A 13,088-nucleotide genomic window follows, 5' to 3' on the forward strand; every position below is an offset into this window, starting at 1 on the left:
CCACCTAAAATCTCAATAAACTTTGTGAAATATGTATTTTTTCCCCAGAATTCAGCATTCTTCCACTTATTGACACCTGTAATCCTCTTTCAATGTTGATGAAACTTCTTTCAGCTGTTGATTATTAACCAACCTTCGATTTAAACTAGGTCTAGTCGTGGCTTTCCACCTGCTTCTAGGGGATTGATGAGGATTTCCACCTAAAATCTCAATAAACTTTGGGAAATGTCTATTTTTTCCCCAGAATTCAGCATTCTTCTTCTTACAGGCAACTGTAATCCTCTTTCAATGTTAATGAAACTTCTTTCAGCTGTTGGTACATAACCAACCTTCGATTGAAACTAGGTCTGGTCGTGGCTTTCCACCTGCTTCTTGGGTATCTGAGGGTATGAGTGTAATATTTCGACTTAGGCCGCTAAATACCTATTTACCTATAACTGAAGAGGTACTCATGTGAGCTGAAAATCCTGAAAACGGTTTTCAGCAATCATCAGTGCCGATCATAAAAACTAGCAGACGTTGTGGTCTTATCAGCATTTTCAGCTGAAAATTTTAAAAAACTTTCTGAAATATGTATTTTTTCCCCAGATTTCAGCATTCTTCTTCTTACTGACACCTGTAATCCTCTTTCAATGTTGATGAAACTTCTTTCAGCTGTTGGTACTTAACCAGCCTTTGATTTAATTTAGGTCTGGTTGTGGCTTTCCAACTACTTCTAGGGGATCCATGAGGGTTTCCATCTAAAATGTCAATAAACTTTATTAAATGTGTATTTTTTTTCCCGGAATTCAGCATTCATCTTCTTACAGGAACCTGTAATCCTCTTTCAATGTTGATGAACCTTCTTTCAGCTGTTGGTTATTAACCAACCTTCGATTTAAACTAGGTCTAGTCGTGGCTTTCCACCTGCTTCTAGGGGATTCATGAGGATTTCCACCTAAAATCTCAATAAACTTTGGGAAATGTCTAATTTTTCCCCAGAATTCAGCATTCTTCTTCTTACAGACACCTGTAATCCTCTTTCAATGTTAATGAAACTTCTTTCAGCTGTTGTTACATAACCAACCTTCGATTTAAACTAGGTCTGGTCGTGGCTTTCCACCTGCTTCTTGGGTATCTGAGGGTATGAGTGTAATATTTCGACTTAGGCTGCTAAATACCTATTTACCTATAACTGGAAAGGTACTCATGTGAGCTGAAAATCCTGAAAATGGTTTTTAGCAATTATCAGTGCCGATCATATTAACCAGCAGACGTTGTGGTTTTGTGCGCGTTTTCAGCTGAAAATTTTAAAAAACTTTGTGAAATATGTATTTTTTCCCCAGAATTCAGCATTCTTCCTCTTACTGACACCTGTAATCCTCTTTCAATGTTGATAAAACTTCTTTCAGCTGTTGGTACTTAACCAACCTTCGATTTAAACTAGGTTTGGTTGTGGCTTTCCACCTGCTTCTAGGGTATCTGAGGGTATGAGTGTATTATTTTGACTTGGGCCGCTAAATACCTATTTACCTATAACTGAAGAGGTACTCATGTGAGCTGAAAATCCTGAAAATAGTTTTCAGTAATCATCATTGCCGATCATATAAACCAGCAGACGTATTGTTCTTATCAGCATTTTCGGCTGAAATTTTTAAAAAACTTTGTGAAATATGTATTTTTTCCCCAGATTTCAGCATTCTTCTTCTTACTGACACCTGTAATCCTCTTTCAATGTTGATGAAACTTCTTTCAGGTGGTGTTACTTAACCAGCCTTCGATTTAAACTAGGTCTGGTCGTGGCTTTCCGACTCCTTCGTGGTTGAAACGTCATCCACTTATGGAGAATAGATTTTTAAAAAATTATTTTGCTTTTTATTTTGCGGTTTGGTCATTCGATGTTTTAAATTTTAAGTATTTAATACATTTGTATTTATTAGTAATATGAAATTAGCCTTAATTTTGAATAATATGTGTGGTACAAATCGTAACCTTCTTAATTTGGTCGCCTACACTTAGGCTGCTAACTTTAGGCTGCCAACTTCACACTGGTAGGTATAGGTTAAGTTACCGGGATGTACCTATCCTATTTTGCGTCATACTGCAGCATATTTGCAGTTGTATACGTCACTTGATGAGATCGGAAGTTCAAAATTTAATCTACCCTTTTCCCAAGTAGCTTCTATCATTCTAACTACCATCCGATATAGCCAAGGGGGTAGTTAGTTAACAAAGATTGCAGCTCGTGATTCCAGTAAACAAGTAATTAAATTAATTCAGATATCCCGGTATGACCTAGTTTATAGAGAGCTGCGTAGATATACTGAAAATCAATACGCTGGCTGGATTCTGGGAAATCTGGAGCTGAAAGGCCCCGTCGCTCCCGGGGCTCCCCTTTGTGTCGCACGTAATTGCATGTTCATAAAAGAAGCTCACGCTGAGTGAGTGAGGAAAGGTAAAAGTAATGTTGATAATAGTAACATTATTATAAATGCGTGTTTTGATTATTTAACGTTCTTCAAATCATGCGTTTACACAATAAAATTCAGTACAGACATTGATAAATACAGTAAAATAGTAAGCAGCGCTCGGCATTGTTTTTATATTTTGTTTCATTAAATCGCAAACATTATATCGCGGTTATAATGCCTGTTTGGTCAAGTTGTTGGAGTTTGAAGTCTAGGTAGTCCCCATTTTTCGATCCCGAATGATTTTTCCACTGCACCCATCATATAACAACGGCAACGTGGACTCTAGTGATTCTATTCACAGTTTCATAAAAAACATCGTTCGTATACGTTTGTGCCCAGATCGTAGTTTTTTTGTTATTTAAAAAAATGCTAGTACCCGTAACGTAAATGGAAAATGTAAGCCTTTGAAGCGTCGGTCGCTCATCTCTTTTACTTTATTTTTTTAAATACGATTCCTTTTTCCCTGAAATATTGATTTTTCATTTTGTGCGTCTGTGATGTGTGCAGTCGCGACTGTTGATTTGGTTTCAGTACCGGATGGATGTGCACACATACATTTTGGCCAACGAATACTCAATGTATTTTGCCGCTTTTGGGGATAGGGAATGGTTAATGCTTATTGAAGAACTGTTTACCGGTGTGGTTGCTACTTCCAGCAGTGGAAGATAACTGTTGATCTTGATCACCCCACATCGAGTTTAGTATAAGGTTTTATTTAAATGTTTTATCCGAGTCCACCCGTTTTTACGACACCAAAAACAGTCACAGGTATAATAATAATAATAACATTACCCTTTGAGTTCGCGGGTGAATAACTTTCAAAGCATAATATTATTGCTTGTATTTACGGAAACTTATATCTAGGTCACGAGCTTATTATTAAATCTGACCCCCGGAGCTTAATAACTTTACCGAATTGTTGGCACATGGAAATTCACTTTGTATGTTTCTTTTTAGCGTCTCTGTATACTAGAGCTGGGATAGGATTTGCCACCGTTGTGAAAGGATTACCTAGTCAGAATGGCATCAGTCGCTGTCTACCCGCTGCCGCTGCATGGGTTCGTTATCGACGTCGATAAACGTTCATATATCACGTTACGCCTGTGATTGGTGGATCGTGCATTAAACGAGTTTATCGACGTCGATAACAAACCCGTGAAGCGGCCGCAGGGTGTACCGGACGTAACAAATAACACAGTTGATATTTGTCACTCGGGGATGCTCCTTCCATGCACCCTACTTTGTATGCAGTGCGATATGTTGTTCAATGTGTGTTGATTAGTCGTGTGACTGAATTAGCGGACGCGGTCCGGTGCGCATTGCAGCCACACACCCTTTGCACTGGCTGTGTTGGTTGTTTTATTCACTTCGATCAAATTTTATCACCCTTTTTGGGTTTTGTTCTCGAGTCTCGTTTCACCTTGAAATGTTTAACGTGGCGTTGAGATTTTGTTGATTATTTCAGTAGCCGATATTTTCTCCAGCCTCCAAACTATTTCGTATCGCAGCGTTATTAATAAACTTGTTTTGATAACAAATATTGAATCATTATTTTTCTATATCATTCATATTCATTTCGTTATAGGTAGTCGTATGGTAGGTACATATCCTATTATTGCTTAGTCTATAATGGATACAAATAAAATAATACGAGTGCGACTAAACATCAAAATAATATTATGGCCAATACTTGTCCGTATTTTGCAATGAAAATGAGCTTGTTACATTGTGAATTCGCGAGTCTATTTGGCAAGTTAGTACGAGGTGCGATCGTGTAGCGTTCTGTATCGGGTATCGATCTACCTCGTGACGTAGCTCGAGATGACACGGATTGTTTGTTACAATACAAATCACGTATCTTGATTCTTTGAGGATGTTGCATGTTTGAGCGCTGGTAAAAGAGGGTTGGTAGTGTGTTGGTGTGTCTTCGCCGCAATAGACGAATAGCGTCGGAGCGGTTACTTTATTTGTAGTGTACTCTTTTATTGAACTTAGTTTATCGTTTTATCAATTAAACTTCACGCTAGACTTGTTTCTTGCTAAGACTGACCGTTTCTCTCTCACTTACTAATGTAGTTTACCACGGCTCCAGCATATCGAGGATACAGGGTTGACTGGAAGAGATTTAGCGCGTTTAGGCGAAAAGTCCGCCCTTGTATACTAGTTTAGCTAAATTCTCTGCATCTTTTATTGTACCTATGCATTTTGTATATTAAATAAAATAAATAAATAAATTGGAGAGATTTTAGCGGCAAGGCCGTCCTACTGTATAAAAAAACTAATAAGTACCTACTCAAATTTGTATGTTTTGCACTAAATCTTTTGTGTCCTAGGTAGGTACTGCTGCACAAAGGCCACAAAGTCACCATCGGTCTTCCACCTATCCCTGTCAACGGCCTCCTCATTCCAAATAACACATTACGTGGGTGGTCTGAAAAGTTTCCGACCTCAACGTGAAGATGGCAGCACACATCAATTAAAGTCAGGGAATGTAATGGTGCATCTTTTGACAGCAACACTTCAAAATTTCAGCCATTTTTGACGCGCTGTTTTTATTTGACAGTCGCTTGAGTGAGTCAATCTGGAAGTCGAAAATCTTTGTCCTCCGAGCGCAGTTTTTAGATGAGGGAACAGAAAGAAGTCGCTTGTGGCTAGATCTGGTGGTAACGTGGATGGTCAGGCAGTTCAAACCGGAATTCATGGATTTTCGCCATGGCAACCGTTGAGATGTGCGACGGGGCGTTGTTTTGGTGAAACAGAATTTTCTTTTTTTGCAAATGAGGCCACTCACATCGACTCACTCAAGCGACTGTCAAATAAAAACCGCGCGTCAAAAATCGCTGAAACTTTGAAGTGTTGCTGTCAAAAGATGCACCATTACATTCCCTGACTTTAATTGATGTGTGCTGCCATCTTCACGTTGAGGTCGGAAACTTTTCAGACCACCTACGTATTATTACAACTAACATGATCCTCCACCCTCCAGGAGACGAGGAGTGCTACGGCGGCGGCGGCGGCGGCGACCCGGCGGTGCTGGCGCTGGGCCCGGCGCGGCGCGCGCTGGTCTACTCGCGCGAGGAGCTGCTGCGCCTGCGCAACTCACCGCACAGCCGCACGGCGCTCGACGCGGCGCTGCGCGGCAGCGAGGCGCTCGCGCTGTGAGTGTTTCGTAATACCTACTTACAGTGCAATTATAGGGGTGGCGGGTAGTGGTTGGATGAGGAAGGCCGAGGACCGAGTGTTGTGGCGCTCCTTGGGAGAGGCCTATGTCCAGCATTGGATGATTATTGGCTGATGATGATTATAGGGGCCCCCAGTACACAAAACCGCGAATAGCGGAGATCATCATTAGCCAATAATCATCCACTGCTGGACATAGGCCTCTCCCAAGGAGCGCCACAACAATCGGTCCTCGGAAGTTTAGACCTACTTTAAAAAAGAGTAGCCTATTAGGTAATCGGGAATATGCACGTATTTTTTTTATACTTATTCTTATTCGATAGTTTTACATCGCTTTATAATAATAATAAAAAAATCAATGCCAAAAAAAGTAATCTAAGTTATTTTAAAGAAAGTTAAAAATTTATAACCGACTCGTCTAGTATAAACGCCAAAAACTTTGTGTGAAGAGGTGTGACGTCATCACGTTCGTTTCACGGCTCAGAATAATGACTCTCGCTAGTCGCGCCGACGCTCAGTTCTATGGGTATAGACTATTCAGAGATTGACACATCGTCACATCCGCTCTAAGAAAATCCGTCACGTTTCAAAGATTAAATTTCTTTTTGTACTTTCAACAATTATTTACTCGCTCAAAAATTAATTATAATCAGAAATATTGATGCAGGCATAATTCTGACATAACAAAGTTTATTAAAAATAATATTTGTCCTTTATTTGAAAAACGTGCATATTCCCTATTAGAATTAATAAAATATATGTTAATTTTTCCACAGAGTGTTGAAGAAACGTCCCGACTCGCCCAACGATGAGGACCGAGGGGCGCGGGGGGACGCACCCACCGATAAGGTATACTTACCTATTAAGTTTTTATACAGTGAAACCTGGTTAAGTGGGACCTGGATAAGTGAGAAACCACCATAGCTGGAACTCATGCTGAGGTCCCAACACTTCGGCACTGAATTACCGCTGTTAGTGGGACGAGGTAAGCCTCTATAACTGGGATTTGTTCTTTCGATTTATCATCATAGTTACCTCTATAACTGAGACATCGAGTAAATTTTTTATGCATAAACCTCTGTAACTGAGATAACATTCTTTGTTTTACTCATTCTTATTCTACCCACATATTCCACACGTAATTCCAGGTACGTAAGTACAAATTTTGAGCTTCAGTTCAGTTCAGTTCAATGTATTTATTAATCAATTACCTTTAGTTTTAGTTTCGCTTTACTATCATACAGATGTTTAAATTTGAAAAATGCCAAAACGAAAGCTACAATCGTTATCATTACGTGAAAAACTGAATTTAATATCCTTTTATGAAAGTGTGAAGATACGCTGAATGCTGCTGTTTGTGCTGAATTTTAATTAATGAATAAAAATTATATATTAAATTAATTTTATTTAATGATTGCACCTGTATTACTGAAATAACCTGTATTCTCACCTCTATTAATGGAACCCTCTGTAAATGAGACAGATATTTATTTGTACCTGTATATCTGAGACACTGGGTAAGTGGAATACCTCTATAAGTGAAACGATATTGCAGGACCCTTGAAGTCTCACTTAACCAGGTTTCACTGTATTTATAAACTCATTTCTAAGTATCCCAGAGAGTACAGTGCTCTTATCAATGTTAAAGTACTTATTTTCTATTTCGTTTCTCGTGCTCTTGTCTGTCCCCCAGCCACTGTATTTACAATTACACATTTGATACATGAATCTGTCCCTTATACAGGGTGTGTACGGTCGCGAGCGCGAGCGCGAACGTCGCTCGGCGGACCCGCGCGAGCGCGTGCGCAAGGAGAGCGAGCCCAGCCCCGCCGGCATCGTGCTGTCGCCGCAACGCAGGTATGGAGGGATTTACTGCTGATGTCTCTTCCGAGGAGCGCCACAACGCTGTTCTAGGCTTCCCTCCAGACACAGTCGTGTAGCTGGCTCTGTCTAAGGTCGTCGGTCAATCGGGCGGTAGGACGATACGCTTGCCTATTCGTGGTCTTCACTAGATAAATCTTAGTGTCAATAGACAATGGTTTTTACCAGCTCACTACTACACAAGCTTCCCTTTTTCCATTAGAGCATTTCTGACCATCCGTAGCATTGAGCGGCTTTGCGATGTGGCAAGCAGTGTAAGGCCTGTTCAGTCACAAGAGAAAATGTGGCTCTCAAAACCCACAGCCGCTGCAACAACAATCTGTCAATATGCAGTGGCCAATGATGATGGAATGATGACCATCAGTAATAACATGACCTTATTCCAGGTCGTTCACGTCAGGCTGCGGGGCTCCGGGCGTGCCGGCGCCGCCACCGCACGTGGCGCGCACCCGCCCCGAGTCGCCGCTGCCCGCGCCCAAGCACGACCAGCAAGGTATGTGCCACCCTGTATACATACCTGATCCCTCTTAGAAGTATCTTTGTGGTTGTAGTCAATATTTACGAATAGTGTTTTATGTTAGATTTCATTGGTATCATTTTGATGCAGCTTTTGAATCTGCTATATTAAAAGTTGGTTATTATAGCCGCAGGTATGCAGTATACACCATTAGATATCATTAGAATAGATTGTGAAATAGAAACGCCTTCCTTTGGATTGAATTTTGGTGGTTTCGTGAACCTCATCGTATACCATTTACGTATCTTAAGTATATTTAAATTCGATATGTCATGGCCAGGACACAAATATTGAAAAGCGCAATGCTTTTGAATATTAGTTTGAAATAAACAGACGGCCTATAGTAAAACAACAGTTACAGGTGACGTATACGTTTGAAGACCTAACGTGCGTTGTATAAAACTGCTGACAAATTTTAGTAATTTTATTGTAAATCAAAAGTCAATCAAAGTACTCATATAATAATATCTTATAAGTCTGAGGGCGTCTTGCACAACAAAGTTAAATAAAATTAAATCTATGACCTCTTGCTCTGACATTATACTGTCAGAGCAAGAGACAAACTATTTAATTTTATTTAACTTTGTTGTGCAAGACGCCCTGAGTTATTTATTTATCTACGCACTACGCTGATTGAATAATCCTCTTAGGAAGGTGAAAAACTCTAGACCAGATTTAGTATTTGCTACCAGCAAGCCAGGAAGAAGCGCTTACTATTTATGATCTAGACTTCACCGCCTTCAGTTAATGATACATAGATATTATTTATTTGTAAACAATAGCTCACAATCACACTAAAATCGGTTTTGCTCTAGACAATCTTTTACGAATAATTGACAATTTCCCCCACAACTTTATACCCCACTCCCTTCATATCACGGCGCGTAACTAACCGTGCAACACATTCAACAGCGGCGCGCCGCATCGGCTCGGGCCGCATCATGGTGCGCGACGTGGTGACCGCCGCGCCCTGGGAGCGCACCGAGCCCGAGCCCTACCGCCCGCCGCGAACCGAGGCCCGTAGTGACACGCGTAGCGACACGCGCGGCAACACCGACAAGTGAGTACACACACACACACACACACACACACACACACACATGTAGCGGGGAGCGCACCGAGCCCGAGCCCTACCGCCCGCCGCGCGCTGAGGCCCGTAGTGATACGCGTAGCGACACGCGCGGCAACACCGACAAGTGAGTATACACACACATACACACATGTAGCGGGGAGCGCGCCGAGCCCGAGCCCTACCGCCCGCCGCGCGCTGAGGCCCGTAGTGATACGCGTAGCGACACGCGTGGCAACACCGACAAGTGAGTATACACACACACACACACATGTAGCGGGGAGCGCGCCGAGCCCGAGCCCTACCGCCCGCCGCGCGCTGAGGCCCGTAGTGATACGCGTAGCGACACGCGTGGCAATACTGACAAGTGAGTACACACACACACACACACACACACATGTAGCGGGGAGCGCACCGAGCCCGAGCCCTACCGCCCGCCGCGAACCGAGGCCCGTAGCGATACGCGTAGCGACACGCGTGGCAATACTGACAAGTGAGTACACACACACACACACACACACACACACACACACACATGTAGCGGGGAGCGCACCGAGCCCGAGCCCTACCGCCCGCCGCGAACCGAGGCCCGTAGCGATACGCGTAGCGACACGCGCGGCAACACCGACAAGTGAGTACACACACACACACACACACATACAGGTTGTTGTAAGAAGGGGTATACTAAGCCGAAACCTAAATGTGCAGCATGATATATCTAAGCCTGGAAATGAAATTAGAATGTCAGGGCTCATTCAGTCATTCATTTTACAAAGTAGGTATAAAAACAACGTAATTTCACTAATACACTTTAGGTCCCCTTTTAAGTGCTGGGTTATCCCCAATAGTGCAAGATGCCCGCCGGTTTTTTCTTCATTCATGAGGCAATTTTCAAGTGAATGTATAAGTGACCATTGTTTGTTTCCCTTAGGTTCGAGCGGCGCTCGTTTGGGCGCGACTCCTACTCCTCTGACATCAAGAGGGAACGGGAGGAACGGTTCAACAACGAGAAGGGAGGCCGCGACCGGTACGTTACATTGTCAACTTTGTGGTTATAGTGTTAGAAGCTGTATTGGTGTGGCATTTGTAACAATAAGAATTCAAGTTGTTTATTCATTGTTAACATCACTGAATACAGTATTGAACAAATGTAGTAATTGAAATGACACTCACTATGCAATATTCTTCATTATCAGACCGTAATCATCCACTGGCTATCCCGAGGAGTGCCACATGACTCTTTCCTCTGCCTTTCTCATCCATCCACTACCGGTTGCTTGTACTGTAATCGGCTAGAAAACTATTATTATAACTTTCTTATATTACTATTTTTTTCTAAAATATTATTCTGTTTTGCAGAGAGGACAACCGTAGATCTGGCAGTGGTCGCTTCAATCAACGACGATTTGATAAGGAAGATGAACCCGAATGGTAAGTAACTTCAATCCGCATATAAGTTCGAAAGCAAAATTCAAATTCAAATTTTTAACCGACTTTATTTATTTTGGGCTATTCATCCCAGGAGATCGATATGAATAGATCTCGTTTTAAAATGAATTGCTACTTTAATGTTTTAAAAAAACCGGCCAAGTGCGAGTCGGGCTCGCGCACAAAGGGTTCCGTAGCAGCAAATATAATATTACAGTTAAATCAACCTATCTCAAAAACTATAAGAGATACTTTGATCAAACCAAAAATCGTTGAAAGAGTTAATTAGCATGCATCACCTCTATTTTTTTTAGAATTTTATACCCCGTAGTTATAAAAATAGAGGGGGGGGGACATACTTTTTACGACTTTGAGAGCTGATATCTCAAAAACCGTTCACTTTAAGAAAAATGTTTTTTAGAAAACTTTATATCATTTTAAAAGACCTTTCCATTGATACCCCACACGGGTATGTACATCGAAAAAAAAAATTTCATCCCTCAGTTACATGTATGGGGGGCCCCACCCCCAATTCTTTTTTTTACTATTTAGTGTCATATTTTTGTAGCGGTTCATACAACACATATTCCCATCAAATTTCATCACTGTAGTACTTATAGTTTCCGAGTAAATCGGCTGTGACAGACGGACAGACGGACAGACGGACAGACGGACATGACGAAACTATAAGGGTTCCGTTTTTGCCATTTTGGCTACGGAACCCTAAAAAGCGACACTAGAAAAGGATGCAGATTTGCAGAACCTGTATTAGCTTATCGTTTCTCTCTTAGGCTTAATGTAAATAAACGTCTCTTTTTCTCAATCTGTCATATGTCGTGTCTGTCCCCCTGTGGATAAAATACTCAAATGGACAATAATGTTGCAGGTTTAGCGGCGGGCCGACGTCGCAACACGATACGATCGAGCTGCGCGGCTTCGACGAGACCAGAGACAAGCGCAACGGCACCGGGAACAACACTAAAGAGGACGTGAGTATCATGTTACATGTCATGTTGCGCGGCGCACATTAAGCAAGAATACTAAAGAGAGCATGAGTATCTATTCCGGCTCTCTCGAAAGGAACCGTTGTTTATATCCCCAAGGTCTAAACTTCCTTCCTAAGCTTGGACCATTTCCCACTACGCTGGTCCACTGCTGCGGGTTGGTGGGTTCACATATCTAGATGTGCTAAATCTAGATATGCAGGTTTCCTTATGATGTTTTTCCTTCACTGTAAGAGTGATGGTAAATTGTACTTAAGTTAAAAGACAAGAGTTGGTACATGTCAGCGCCGGGATTCGAACCCGCATCTCTGGCGTGAGAAGCGGGCGCTTACCCGACTGAGCTGCCACCGCTCTGCCACTCCGAGCATGAGTATATCGCGGGGATGAATGTTCCAATGCAGATTGCTCGGCAGACATTATTACCGGACTATCTACGTAAACATGGTGTGACAAGACCAAGGTTATACAATAGGTACACTTTTGAATGTCTCAGCCATCTATTGTATAAGTACCACAATCTATTAATACTATACCTAGCTGTTTCTAAATATCTGTACCATCAATTCCGGGCACTAACCTCTACTAACTCTTACAGAAGTGGAACAACAACCGGTCGGAGACCAAGTCGCCGCCGCCGCGCCGCGCGCCCTCGCCCGCGCCCCCCAAGGACGACTCCACTGACACCAGCACTGTTAGCAACGTGAGTTTTACATATATGTATATAATATTATGCTTACGACCGAAAGGGTAGTCACACCCGCTTTTCGCTGTACTTTTGTGATAGGTCGCGAACCGTATCGCCGTTTTTTAATATAGTGCACATAGGGTACACTCCAGAATATTGTTTTGTTATAATCTTTATTTATTAAAGAGACTACACACTGACCATTCCAGTCTCATCTTTCTAGACTAGAATCTACATGTGCTGGTTTCCTCACGATATTTGCCTTCACCGTGAGAGCGATGGTATACATTGTATTTAAATTCCAAAGAATTAATAGATACATGTCAGCACCGTGATTCGAATCAGCATTTCCGGCGCTTACCCGACTGAGCTACCACCGCTCTTTTTTCATTTATTGTCCAATACAGCATGTATTATAAGGCTATGATTAACTTTGTCTTTTTCCTCTCCAGGATAAGGACTCTGGCGTGGAGTCGAAGGGCTCGGAGGGCGCGGCGGGCGCGGAGGCCGCGGACTTCAACCTCGACGACTTCCTCAAGTTCGACTCCATCCCGGACGTGCTCACTGTGAGTATAGCGAAGGTTTTGTCCATTAACTATGTACAGTTTCGTGGGAAAAACGTTAGTTGGATGTGATGTTCTGTGGACTGAAAGCTCATGAATCTATTTACTTTTGATGAACAGTTTTAAAGAGGGCGTATTATTATAAGGGGGGCTTTGAATAGAATGCGCCTAAACAAGCATGTCACGTGAATTTCTTGGCCCCATGAGTGCGGCCAATCATAACGCAAAACCATTACGGCCGGCTCCATTACTTTCCTTCCCCCTACTTTCAGTTCAGCACTTCTCAAGTTTCATTCCTCATAACTTTTGAG

The 13,088-nt window shown here is 42.2% G+C and overlaps 1 protein-coding gene across 1 annotated transcript in view; it reads left to right on the forward strand.

Moving 5' to 3' along the window:
* Nucleotides 1–13,088, forward strand: part of LOC105384645 (eukaryotic translation initiation factor 4E transporter) — a 39,953-nt gene that overhangs the window by 6,353 nt on the left and 20,512 nt on the right. The window contains exons 2-11 of the mRNA XM_048626212.1: nt 5,437–5,608; nt 6,407–6,479; nt 7,375–7,487; nt 7,898–8,004; nt 8,941–9,088; nt 10,029–10,124; nt 10,457–10,528; nt 11,412–11,514; nt 12,125–12,229; nt 12,667–12,780. Coding sequence (XP_048482169.1) covers nt 5,437–5,608; nt 6,407–6,479; nt 7,375–7,487; nt 7,898–8,004; nt 8,941–9,088; nt 10,029–10,124; nt 10,457–10,528; nt 11,412–11,514; nt 12,125–12,229; nt 12,667–12,780 — 1,103 coding nt within the window. The remainder of the gene's footprint in view (nt 1–5,436; nt 5,609–6,406; nt 6,480–7,374; nt 7,488–7,897; nt 8,005–8,940; nt 9,089–10,028; nt 10,125–10,456; nt 10,529–11,411; nt 11,515–12,124; nt 12,230–12,666; nt 12,781–13,088) is intronic.

The sequence above is a fragment of the Plutella xylostella genome, chromosome 16, assembly GCF_932276165.1.
Source record: "Plutella xylostella chromosome 16, ilPluXylo3.1, whole genome shotgun sequence".
Classification (NCBI taxonomy): Eukaryota; Metazoa; Arthropoda; class Insecta; order Lepidoptera; family Plutellidae; genus Plutella; species Plutella xylostella.